Source organism: Aptenodytes patagonicus, chromosome 3, assembly GCF_965638725.1.
Source record: "Aptenodytes patagonicus chromosome 3, bAptPat1.pri.cur, whole genome shotgun sequence".
Lineage (NCBI taxonomy): Eukaryota > Metazoa > Chordata > Aves > Sphenisciformes > Spheniscidae > Aptenodytes > Aptenodytes patagonicus.
In genome coordinates, this window is record NC_134951.1 from 58,187,623 (window position 1) to 58,200,945 (window position 13,323).

Here is a 13,323-nt window from a genome sequence, read left to right on the forward strand (position 1 = left end):
CGCGAATCCCGCCCGACTCCGAACGCCCCGCGGGGCGCCCGCGGCGGGGCGGGGGGGAGCGGGGGCGCTGCCGCCGCCGCCGGCGCCCCCTGGCGGCCGCCGCCGGCCCCTCCGCCGCGCTCGCCCGGCGGCATCGCGGCGCGCAGGGGCGGTCGCCGCCCCACAGGGCTCCGAGGGGGCTCCGCCGCCGCCGCCGCGCCGTGACGGGCCGGGCCGCGGCGGCACCCGTGCGCTGGGGGTGCGCGGGGCGGCGGCGAGCGGGGAACAAAGGGGATCGAGGCGGCGCAGCGGCGGCGGCTCCGCCGGGGGGAGGCACCGGCTGGGCGCGGGGGGTGTGGGGAGGAGGAGGAGGGTCGCCAAACTGCTGCCACTTCGTCGACCGTGAGCGGCACTCGCTGGCGGCGGCGGCGGCAGCCCGCCCCTCGCTGCATGGCAGCCCAGTGAGGGAGGAGCGGGCGAGGGTCTGGCGCTGCCCGGAAGCCGAGGGAGCCAGCGCCGGCGGCAGCAGCGCCCGCCGCCCTCCCGCCGGGATGCGCCCCGCTCTCCGCTGAGGCGCAGCCCCGCCGCGATGCTCTCCCCCGAGCGCCACCGCCACCACCGCCACCCCCCGCCGCCGCAGCCGCCGCCGCCGCCGCACCACCCGCCGCAGCCCAGCCATGTCGTGGCCACCATCGAGAACCTGCCGGCGGAGGGCGGCAGTGGCGGCGGCAGGAGCGGCATCTCCGCGCCCTCCTCCAGCGTGCGCCAGAGGATCAGGAAAGTGCTGAACAGGTGAGGCCGGGGGATGGACCGGAGCTCCGGCGGCACGGCGCGGCTCCTCGCCCCGTGGCGAGGTCCCGGGGGCGGCCGTCGGGGGAGCCCCGGCCCGGCCCCCTCGGCGGGGTGGAGCGGGGGGGCGCGAAGGCTCCGGCTGGGCGGCGGCGGCTCGGCTGGGCTGGCAGCGCCTTTCCCCGCGGAAGCCGCGGGCAGGGGGCGGCGGCGCGGAGCCTCCCCCGGCCCATTGTTGCCTCCGAGGCGGCGGCGTGAGGCGCCGCCCCGGTCCGCTCCTTCCCCGCCGGTGCCGGTCGCACCTGCCCTGCCCGCAGGCACACCCCCACAGCGGGACCCCCGCGCCTCCCGCCTGCTTCGGTTTTCCTGGCCCGTCGCGGACACGCGGGGGGCGGCGGGGAGGAGGGAGCCGACGTCCCCGCTGCCGCAGCCCGGCCGGTGGCGGAGGCGCCGCCGGGGAAGTTGGAGCGCGGGCGCCGGGCGAGAGGGGCGGCGGGGAAGGGGCGGCCCCCCGTCCCGGCGGGGGCCCGCATCAGGCGGGGCCTGATGCTCCGGGGTGCCGGGTGGCCCCGTGTGGGGTTTTTGCCCGGTTTCCGACCAGCTCGCGTGGTCAGAGGGAAGCATGCTCTGGCTCCGGGAGCGGGATGCCGCCGAGGCGCTGGCTGGTCGCTTCGCCTGTGCGCGCGGCTCAGAATTGTCAATGCAAGGATAGGAAACCTGCAGGGTACTCGGGGTAAATTATTTCACCGAACGCACAAGAAAACACTGGCACCATCTTACTTAAATCCTTTGCGCTCTCCTCTTTGCCGGTTGTTTCTTCGGCACTGCATTTGATTAGGGCTGAGGTTTTTACTACAAAACGGCGCCTATCCATAGGCTAACTGGTTGCACTTCTCCAGAAGGAGCCTCTGAGCTCCTGTCTGAAAAGCCAGCTGAAGCCATCACTTCTGCCTAATGACTTTTACGTGCTAAATAGAGCAGTTGCAGCCTTATGAGCGGCAACGGGGTGGTGCGTACCAGTGTCGGCCCCATTGTCCCCGCTTTAGTTTCGCATACGTGTAATATGGATGAGCTACTAAGAAAAACATCAGCTCTTCTACCTGGATATACTAGTTTTGAAGCTGAAGCTCGTCGACTCTGTCAAGCTTTTAAACATTAGGAAATTATCATTGTTACTATCTTTGTTACAGATACCTGGAGGTATTTGATTGCTCACAGATCATTGCTATTACATGCAGTTAATTAACTGTTACCATTCTAGGGGGATACTCAAAAGCATCAGTAAGGGAGGAAATATTTATCCTTTGTTATTTGAGCATGAGAAGGATTGAAAAGAAGTTGAAACAAGTAAGAGCTGCTTCGGCTCAAACTCAGTTACACATTTTCTTGTACATGCCCATTTGCAACTCTCAGTATAGTAAAATTCACTCAATTCCTCAACCCGTCAGTCTGTGTCATCTTAGGTGTCCTGTGCTTGCAAAATCCTGCACTTCTGCTTGGTCATCCTGAGATGTGTGCCAGTCCTGAAGTAAGACACTAGAGAGAAGAAGTTTTCTCGGGGGCAGCAAGAGATGTATGAAGATGTGGTGGGGGAATCGCATATAGAAGCAATAGGTACTCCTGTTCAAGGGTGGTAATAGTGACCTCTGCGGAGCCATCAAACTGACCACAGTCTTCACGGCTAGGGGGTGTTGGATTAATTCATACAGTTCAAGCAGTTACCATGCTTATGCATATATATGACTCTCGGCCATATATGAAGAGTCAAATTAATATTTATTGTTTTATAGATATGATTGAAATGAGAATATCTAGGTTTTTTTTGAAGGGGGAAAAGGATAGAAATTGGCTCTGGTGACCAAAGTTCAAATCTCTGTTCTGATTCACAAACTTCAATCTAGAAACGGGACCTCCCATTGCCCAGAGGAACACCCTAACGAACAGCAGCCTAGTCACTTTTTCGCAAACATATTCTTTTCCCCTCTTCAAACATGAAGCAAGAGTCAAATTTTTCCAAATTTCTGTGATTTTTGGAGAGGGAGGAGACTTGTTACTGTGACGTTTTAAGGCAGCCTTTTCTTTGTGTAAGAGAATCCTTAGCCCATCCCAAAGTCTGTATCAAGGGAAATTTTGCCTGAGTTAGATTTCCTTCAACTTTACATGGGAACTAAGGACTCAGCCCTTGTAACGTCATGACTTTCATGCAGTATTTCTGTTAATAGAGTGAAATGAATCCTGACACAGTGAAATGAATCCCGACACAATGTTTATGTTTTCATCTTCTATGGAAACAATAGCATGCAAATGTGTACGGGAAAGGAAGAAATATGTATGCCAAATCCCTAAAGAAGTAGGAGCCCAGAACAAACGAGGCATTGGTTTCTTCAGTTAATGTTTTTCTACTGGAAAAGGGCAGCACTTTCTCCGTGCTGTCTATACTTTGTGTGCACCATTTGCTTGAGACCCATTTGTGAAAGGTTCCTGATTGACTCTCTGAGTTGAGCTCATGTGCTTCTGTTTTCTGCTAGACAAAATGGGGGCTCCTCAGGCAGACAAACAAAATAAAAAGGTTGACAACAGCCAGGGATGCCAGAAACCTGCTTGTAGCTGGTAGAATCATAGAATAGTTTGGGTTGGAAGGGACCTCTAAAGGTCATCTAGTCCAACCCCCCTGCCGTGGGCAGGGACATCTTCAACTAGATCAGGTTGCTCAGAGCCCCGTCCAACCCCACCTTGAATATTTCCAGGGGTGGGGCATCCACCACCTCTCTGGGCAACCTGTGCCAGTGTTTCACCACGCTCAGCGTAAAAAATTTCTTCCTTATATCTAGTCTCAATCTACCTTCTTTTAGTTTAAAGCCATTACTCCTTGTCCTGTCACAACAGGCCCTGCTAAAAGGTCTGTCCCCAGGGAGGGGACAGACTCTGGTATGGTTGGGGAGGAAACAAGACAGCAGGAGAATAGGGACAGACACTGGCAGAAAATGAGCATCATTTCTCTCTCACTTTATATGCAGTAGTTTGGTCACCCTGGCACTTGGTGATTCCTGAATGGCCTTTGAAGTCTTCTCTTAAGATTTCCTTACAAGCCATGGAAACTTATTTTAACTTCACCTTCCAACCTCGCTTCCCTGTTCACTCAATAGTTCCTGAGGTAATAGAGAAACACTGGAACAACGCCCCCAGGGTGCTGGAAAGAGAACATACTGAAAGCAGAGCTGGTTGACTGTAAAAATCTATTTCAGTGACCACAGCAAACACTGCACTCTGTGAAAAAGTTGGCCACAACAGAAAACCAAAGTAAAACACAAAACCGAAAGGTCAGAATCATGGAGGAGTGGAGATGCTCAGTGAAATTGTGGGATTTACTGGAATAGTTTGGATATAAATTCTGAGCTGCCAGTAATGGTGAACAGGACCTGCTGCAACAGGAACAAGCTTCCTGTTATTCTTGAAGTCCGGAGAGGATGACTTTGAATTGCCGTTGCATTAAGGGGAAATGTCGTGGTGATTACGTACTGCAAATACGTTCCTGGACCTGTGACTCACACCCGTGGTCCATGAATCCCAGCTGCAGGGCCCTGCCTGGTACCTTCCTTGTGGCATTTGCTCAGCAGGTGTCCCTGGCTGACCCTGCCCTGCTATATTGCAGGGGAGAGAAAGAGCAATGTTGGCTGCTTGATTGCTTGCTTACTTGCTTCCCCACAGCCTCTGCGAAGCCAAAATTGGACTCCACCAACTCTGTCTGCTTGCAGAGGACCACTTAATAAGCAGTGACTCACCTGCTCCCTATTGCCTCCCACCTATAGAGGGAAGCAAGGAAAAAAGGAGAAAATCATGTGGTTTGGAGCTCTGTGGTTCTCCATGCCTCCACCCCAGCACCTGCATATTTCAGAGATACCTGTTGGTGGGTCTGAACTTGCTCTGTCTGGCTGCATCCCAGCACAGAGTGGTGGCTTGTCTCCCTTCCTTGCACTCCCTGGGTGACCTGAAGGATCAAGAGCAGAGAATCACCTGCAAAACAGTATTTTACAGTAAGGTTGTTCTCATGTTGGGAAGGCTGGTTATCACCTCCTTAGAGGAACTGGGCAGAGAATAAACATTGCTAAAACTCAGGGGGAGCAGGTTGGGAGATGATCTCTTTGGGGGATTCTTGCAAATTATTAATCTAAATGAGAGCCAACAAATGAGGTACTTGCTTATACATGGACATAATCTCTGTAGTCCTAGGCACCAGGACAAGGAGGGAAAATGAAGTTTCTGCAAGGAAAACGAGTTAATATCTTTAGATACTATGACAACGTTATTTTACCTAAGTAAATGAGATTATTCCAGGAAACAAAAAATACTAGAGCTGCGTCAGTGAACTCAGGTCTCCAAAGTAACATCTAAGGCCCTGCTATTGTATTGCTTTCCTTGATGAGGACTTGTTTAGAAAGCTGGATGGCACAAACATTTTTCTGGGTTTACCCACTTCTCTCTTTTAGTGCTTTCTTAAGGAATACTTGCTGTAAAGTCTAGCCGTGCCTTATCTTGCTGTTTCAAGGATGTCTTCATGTGCTTTTTCTTGCTCTCTGTTGCTAAATGGCACTTTGTATTTTTCAGAAGTTTCCTAAAAATCATATCAGAACATTAGGGATATTCAACTTGATATCAGAAAATGGAGTAAGAGTAATTTCAGGCACTCGGCCCCATGCCATCTTTTAAATAGCTTTGTAGTTATGTTCTCTGCACTAGTGAATCGTGAAAGCTTTCTCCAGAGCAGTGTGAGTCTCTTTCTACTTCTTTGCACGCTTACTCACTTTATCAGATAAATTCTAGCCTTGTGCATAAAGCCAGTGTATGGTCTAATTACCACTACTTTTCTTAGGAAAAGGAAGAAAAATAATGTTGCTAATAAGTATAATTCATTAAGCTAGGCAGTGATTAATTGAACAAAATTATATGAAGAAAAGCAATTTGGATTCTTCTTGTCAGAAAGCCCGGCTGTTTGGGTAGAGTCTGAGTAAAACTTTTGCCTTTTTAGTATGTTACAGGCCCAATTCATCCCTGATAATGGAGTTGAGGAAGAATTTGGCCCACTAGCTGACTAACTTTGAACTTGAACCGTGTGTCAAGGCTACTGACTCTTCAGAGATGAGAGCTGTTTAAATGACACTGCAAGTATCAAAAGCTATAACCCAATGATTTTTTTTTCTAATAACACGTATCCACATAGTAAATCAGAAAGAGGGAGTTTATGTACTAAAAAGAACCTGAAACTGAATAATAATGAAATTGAGGCAATGTATTTCATTGCCCCAAAGCAATGACGTCTTTCAGTTGACTGATCGGAGAGGCAAACAAAGCAAATAATTTATGGCATTTTTCCTTAATGAAAAGCAAGTCAAGGATCAAACACATCATTTTTGGAATCCAAAAAAAGAGTGAGTATTCATAACCTTCAGTTGCTTTGCTTTCTTCTTCAGAACAAAAGGATTGGCTTCCTTTGGGATTTTTATTCTTAAAAAGTACAAATAGCTTCTCAAAGTCCACCCAGAATAACAGTGACTGTAGAAGAATGAGTCTGAGCCCAATTCAGATAGCTGTAGCTCTCCTAGGTAAAAATATTTATACCATTCTGAAGTAAGTCAAAGAAAATGAGTTCAGAGCGTAGATAAAGCAACTAGGTTGGCTTTCTTGTACCTGTTAGTAGTATTCTTTTTGGTCAGGGAAGTGGGAAGGTCGTATCTGCCCATAGGAAAGCATCCTGGCAGAGGATATAGAAATCAACTGATGAAAAATTGTCCACTGTTTCCTTTTCTCATTAGTTTACTTGTAATCACCATTTTGAAAGCAAGTGACCTCTGCGAATTAGCTACGTTCCCAATAATTTGGGTGCATAAGGGAAATACCTGTAAAACGGGAGAAAAAGACGCTCTTCCCCTCCAAACAACTTATTTCAGTGAATGCACACTTAATGGCATGCCATAGTACACTTAAAATGCTTTGATGTAGGAGTGAAGATGAGCTAAAGTACATAAAGCTTCTGTGTTGCTGCTGTAGCAGGTACTGGAAGTCTGTCCAAGTGTGGTTTCAAAGTGCCTGAGCGTGGTTTCCTAACAGGTTTCGGCGTCAGTGTCGGAAAGCTTTGTCCCCCTTGCCTCGCTTTTGCTCTTGAGAATTTGCACCTTAGGAGATACAAGCCTTGCCGGTCCTATTCTGAAATAGGAATTGTTTGGAGTGATTTGATACGGTAAGTGCACTGTAATCTAAACGTGACAGTCCACATACTGATTGGGAAAAGACTTTCCCTAGGAGGGGCAATTTGGCAAGGCGAAATACGTGGGTGTCTTCTGTCTACCTATGACATTCAGAAGGCCAGTACTTACTGGGTGCCTGTCTGTAAGTGGGAATTTTTGACACTGGCTCTGCCGTGGGCTTTGGGAAGGGGTTACTGCCTCTTGAACTAGGGGGGTTTCAAAGGAGCAGCACTGTAAATGGCTCCATAGAGAAAGCTGGAGGAATGGACAGAGTGGCTCTTATGGGATGGACAGAGCAGCTTTAATGTGCTAATGAGGGGAAGGCCAGATGCCAGCAGCGATCAGAAGGGCTCTTTGTGGCTCTGTCTCTCTGGAGATGGCTGGAGCCTCTGTCCTTATCGGGGTTGTTTCTGCAGGCAGAGGGAAACACTGGGGCTATTAGTGAGGTGTTCCCTTCCTTTAAGTCAGCAGATAGCCTTACAGATCAGCACTTGAATACTGATTAGGGCTAGTTACCAGGAAAGCTTAGGGAAAATAACTTGCTGAAGACTTAAAAAAAGACTTAAAAAAACTTAAAAAAACTACAAAAAATCTCCCCCCAAACCCAACAACAACAGAAAACTCATGCTCAAAGGCTTGTGAGCTGAGTTCAAACTCAGCTGAAATCACCTGTTGCAAGAACAGCTGTATGGGGACTCATAAATTGCTATGACTGTAAAGTGTGTAAGTATTGGTGGTTGTGAAATTCGTGTTGTGAACCACCTAATTTACCTGTCTCTGCTTATTTATGTCTGTCATTTGTCTCCCTGGGATTTTTACTGAAAACATGCCAGTTTTGAAGCTTGTCTTTCAGCTTTCTCTGACTTGGTTTCTCTTGTGATTGAAGAAAGCATTTCTTCAATACGTACTCTCTGTCATTTTTCTCAGAGACACCGAATCATAGAGGTAGTGGGTTTGACTCCCATGCATCACATTCTCCTTGGTACGGCTGGAACTAAAGAGCAGGAGACCAAGGAGGGAGTGTCCCCACAGACCAGCCATGCTCAGTGAGAGCACCTGTGTGGCAATACTGTGCCGTACTTCTGCAGGGAGTGCGCCTGCTTTTTGGGATGTGCCACGGTACATATTGCTAGCTAAATTATTTGCTAGACAGGGTGGGTGACCCTTGATCTCATCAGAAAGGTCTGTCTGCAAATGACACCATGTAGATGCCACTGTAAAAACTAGAGACGCTTATTAAGCCAGCCTTCTGTTTGTAGCCAATACAGTCATTTCGGCCCTTAATTTCACTTTCCCCTTGGTGTGGTGGTCAGTTGCTTCCTTACATTGCCTTTTCCCGTAGTGATGCGGCAGGCCATGCTCCACCTTCACATAGGTCTGACCTGTGGCGGTGTGTAGGAACTTAGGAGCCAGAGAGCGAATCTTCTCTTTTGCTATAACTTTTTTCCCTGTCAGAAAATGTAGATGAGTCAAAACCTTGGCAAGAAGGATTGGATTTTCTCAAGACTGCGTGTTCAGCAAGGTTTCTTATGTCCAGACTAGATTTTTTTGGATGGAGGGTGAGTACGACTTCATAATAATCTGGTGATGGGAATACTTATATAGGGGACCAGGTTTAACTCTGCTTTGCTGCATCCCTGAGGGCTGCTGTGAACACACGGACTGTGAGGTTCTCTTGGGATGAAGAACCTCAAAAGGTCATGGTTTTGTCCTAATGCAAAATGGGAGAAGTTTTGAAAACTAAAAGTTTGGAACTAGAAGATGCTTTTTTGCCCAGCTCATCTCCCAAGGCATTTCAGTCTTCAAGGTGTTCATTTATGAAAGCACACTATGCTTGAAACAGATTGCTGCATCTCTAATACAGATAAATGAGGTAATTTGTGTCCAGTAGCAAGACCATAATTATTACCTCCCAAGCCCTAGTGTTAATTGCAACCTGTAAGCCAGTATTAGCTGATGACGGAATGAAAACAAAATTTGATGGATTTATAGTGATGACCATTAGTTTACTTAGCCCTCTCTGGTGTTCATTTGTCAAAGAAACTGTCGTGCATGTGTCCAGAAGCTTGCTTCACTGTCTTTTATTGGGCTGCATTGATTTAAAAATGGTGCTGTCTTCTGTGCCACATTCATTCTCATTACTTTTCTCATCTGGCAAGTGTTTTGATGTGAGCTGACTTTTTCTGGTTTCCATTTGGTAGAAATGGAAAATGAGTTAAGAGAGGACTAAATGTTTCCCCTGTTTGGTGAAATGGAGAGGAAGCCATCGGCAGCATGGGATGGATACACCAGAGTCTGCTCCTGCTCTGATACCTCTTAATCAACCTCACTGAAGAGGAAGAAAGCTCCACCGCTCCCCTTCTGGACCTCTCCAGCCTAATAACTAAAATCCTGATCCTTAATGTAGCCTTGGGGCTGCTAGCTCAGACCCTTTCAGCCGAAGGGGGAGTTTGAGGGAGATGGGCTGAATGAGAGTGGTGGCTACAAGGTAGAAGCGGGGGGACTTCTCTCTGCCTTTTTTTGAAGAGAGGAGGTAGATGTCTAACTCTTCAAGACTGTGAATCGCAGACAGGGGAGGCCTGAAGTGAGTCACTGGCCCCCTTAGGTAGGGGCCTAATGCTCCAAGGGGGGGCAAAAAAGGCAAAAGCTGTACTCTATCCTATGTTTTCTGTTTTTTTTACCAAGATTTGGATCTTTGCTTACTCAGGTGCCTCTGTGGCTATCCCAGGGTGCAATGTTCTTCTGCGTGGATCTTTGCTTTTTGTCTCCCTATGATGATGAGACAAACGCTGGAAAATACGTAATAAAATTAAATTAAATTAATTACCTTGTGATTATTCTAAGCCCAGATATTTTATGGAGTTTAAATAGCTCTGTGTTTTCAGTGGCTTCTGCAGCCTGATTTGGGCCATTTACCTTCTGAAATCTCTTCTTACTAGAAGCTGAGCGCCGTAATGAAACTGAGCAAGTGCTTCTTTCCTGTTACTCCTTTCCTTTTCTCTCTCTGCTGCTGCTACAGACATGAAATGCTTTTGATTATGGTTTTTTAACTCCCTGCTGCCAGTATATTGAGGTCTGCAGGGACCGTCCTGGATAGATTGAAAGTGAAGAAGGACAGCAAATAGCAAGTAGATTGGGAAGAGTTGAGCAGGGAGCTGGAAAATATTTTAATGGGTATGGGATTTGATACTTGGAGGAAATAAAACTTTAATATTGTAGATATAATTTTCATCAGGCTGGGTATCAGGAGTAAGTACCGTCAGGCAGAAGAAGTTTCCAAGCTTCATCTAACATGGTGGGGAAAAAGCCAGCACCCAAATACATGTAATGGTCAGACTGAAGTGCCTCCTTTTCCTGTGTGACCTACCTGATATGCACAGGTAACTTCCAGTCAGATTTTGGATACCTGATCCCCGCTGTTGGGTGCCCGGTGGGCTGAGGGGGATGCTTTGTAGAAAAAACAACTGTTTTTCTGGAATTTAGAGATCACCATTTGCAGAAGTGTGGTCCAGTTCCTCCCAGAGTGGACAACACCTGTGTGTAGCCCCGGAGACCTTGCTCTGTTACCTCCTCTTCAGGTTCCACCAAAGCTGCTTTGCTCACTCACCAGCATTTTCTTGACAGTGTACTTCAGTGTTTTTTCAGGTCCAGTTTGCAGCAGGGGGAATCATGCCTTTGAAGAGATTCAGTAGAGTCTAGGACATTTGGAGGACTTAATCTAGAAGCACAGGAGCAAGGTGGTATGATGGCTGTAGTACGTGTATGAAGGCACCGCTTACTGGCATTGAAAAGGAAAATTCCAGGTTTTCTCTCATTTAAACAAAAAGGTGACATCTTACCAGAACAACTGTTCAGTAGCAGAATGCTCTCAAGGAGTGAGGCAGAGTGGTCAGGGTGAGAGGCAGTGCCACCCGGTGTTTGGAGGCTTGCCCGAAGTGTAGGAGTTTGTTGCATCTATATTAACCACGAAAATCTCTGGGATTCAGAATTTCTCCTGCTCTAAAGAGGTTACCCGAGTTTAAGACACCAAATAATTCCCTAATAATTCACTTGAAAAAGGGGCTGTATGTCTGTGTAAGCATGCGAGATCTTTTAAGATGAACTACAAAAGTTACTCGAATTTAACATCCTGTTATAAATAAATAAATTCTAGCACATTCTAACTTGTAGAAGGATTTCTGTTAAATTTGATGTCTGAAATTATTCATACATATTGATTTGGTAGGTATTACTGTGTTAATGGAACTTATTATTACTCAGCTAGATTAATTTATTAGATTTATTCCTACACTTTTACAACCTATAGATGTATTGAGACATGAGCCTGCAGAATCAATACCAATTTCTTCTCTCATTTATGAATGGTCTTACTAACATCCAAAATACTGTTACACTTGAGAGTATTTAGCAGCAATTTATTTTGAAGCATACACTCTGACAATTTTAAATTTGTCTTTCTTCTTTGTCCTTTAATGATTTTTTTTTTCCATGTATGTGGGCTCTGTTTTAGCAAAATACCATGCATCAAGCATCAAACGAGTCATGACCATACTCTAGTCATTAAGATTAGTTGGCAACTTAGGTGTTTGCAAGATTAGGGCTCTGAGACCAGACCTAATCTTTGAGACGCGTTTTGGCTGCCGTTCTGCATGGCAGGCCCAAAGCAGGAGACGGAACAAAGGTACAAATGTAACTTACAACTAAGTTGCCTGCCAAATGTAGTATATTTGCATGTTTTTCTCTGAGCAGCGGCCATGCGTGCGTTTATCTTTCAGAAGCAGCGGTGTTTGTCTGAGGAGCAGTAGCAAAGACCAGCTGAAATGAGTAACTGAGGTGGGGCTTGTTCGCTTGCTTCCAGAGCACGAGCATCAGACGGGACCTGCTGAAGGCTCGTGGTGGGAAGTGAGGGGGGCGGCGGCCAGAGCAAGTACGGGGGGAGGAAAACTCTTTGATCACCTCTGCCCACGCTGCCAGTTCAAGACTGGTAGACAGCACTGATGGTAGGGAGATATCAGTCTTCAGGCAGTCCTAACAGAGGCATTTCTGTTCCCATCGCAGCACCAGTGGTGCTTGGAGATGCCATCTTTCCTTCCTTTGGATGGACCAGAAATATTCTGTAATTCTTGGAAAGAGAACTACAGAGACCGGATGAACTCAGCCCGGACTTTAAATCCAATCCAAAGCAGCTCACCAAAAGTTTCTGTGGAGAAATCTCCAGCAGCTGCAGGTGCACAGAGATAATGTTTCATCCAGTGGTCTGTAAGGTGAAGCTCCTTAAAACTAACTCTTCTCCAGCCAGCCTTTCTTTGTTGTTTTCTAGTAAAAGTTGCTGTATTCACTCAGTATACTGCTCATCTCACCACTTTTTGGTCTGGACTTAGTGTTGCTACTGTAGCTGCCACCTGTGCACCACTACAGTTGCTGGGTATTAAAAGCTCAAGCCTGATAAACAAACAACAGCGTGCACAAAAAGACTAGTCAGCTGATAAAGGGAAACTGAGGGGAAAAAACCCACCCCCAAAAACATCATATGTAAGTATGATGCAGAAGTGGGCATCAGAGTTAGAAAGATGGGGAGATGCCCTGTGAATACTGCCTGCCTGATTCAGTCGTGGGGTTTGGGACCAAAGCCAGAGCATGATGATTTGTGTCACATTGACTGTGCTTGACTAAGTTACAGGAGAGCTGGTGGACAAAAAGCAGCTCGACCAACCCATTGCAATGAAGGGCAGGGAGGGGTGGGCTTTTGCCTGTTTTGTTTTCAGGAGAAGCTTATATTGCAGCAGGAGATGAAGGGAACTCATCCGCTGCTGCTGCAGTGAGAGGCTCAGGGAGAAGTTACTTACAGTAGCACCTGCTTTACAGTCCAGGATTGGACACCAATAGTTGTTTCAGCCTTGGGCAAATCTCTCAACCTCCCTGGGTCTGGTTCAGCACCTGTAAAATGGGGATAATTAAACTTAACTACCTGGAAGAGTTGTTGATTAGTTAATGCTTGTAAAATGCTATACAGTGCTATAAAATACAGTGTAGTACTCAGAAGCATCTGGTCTGCAGTTACTGTAGTGCTTCTCTGAAACTTCATGGCCAAACGTTTGCCAGGAAACAAAATTACTAATGTGTGCAGTACGTGTGGGCTTTGCGAGACGAGGGGGTGGCATCTTTTCAAAGGCCTCTAACTTTACCTACTGTCAGAATACAAGGGGAGGTTTCCCGAGAGCACCTGCAGCGGTCTGGCACTGAAACTGGCGTCAGATGAGGCTGGAACTGCAGAGGGGGGCTCTGGCAGATGGCAGAAGAGCTCCTTGCTCCA

The 13,323-nt window shown here is 47.5% G+C and overlaps 1 protein-coding gene across 1 annotated transcript in view; it reads left to right on the plus strand.

The window, feature by feature from the left end:
• The first annotated feature begins 363 nt into the window (after positions 1-363).
• SLC35F1 (solute carrier family 35 member F1) overlaps positions 364-13,323 on the plus strand; it is a 253,289-nt gene continuing 240,329 nt past the window's right edge. The window contains exon 1 of the mRNA XM_076333482.1: positions 364-771. Within this exon, the coding sequence (XP_076189597.1) occupies positions 569-771 (203 nt within the window). The 5' untranslated portion in view covers positions 364-568. The remainder of the gene's footprint in view (positions 772-13,323) is intronic.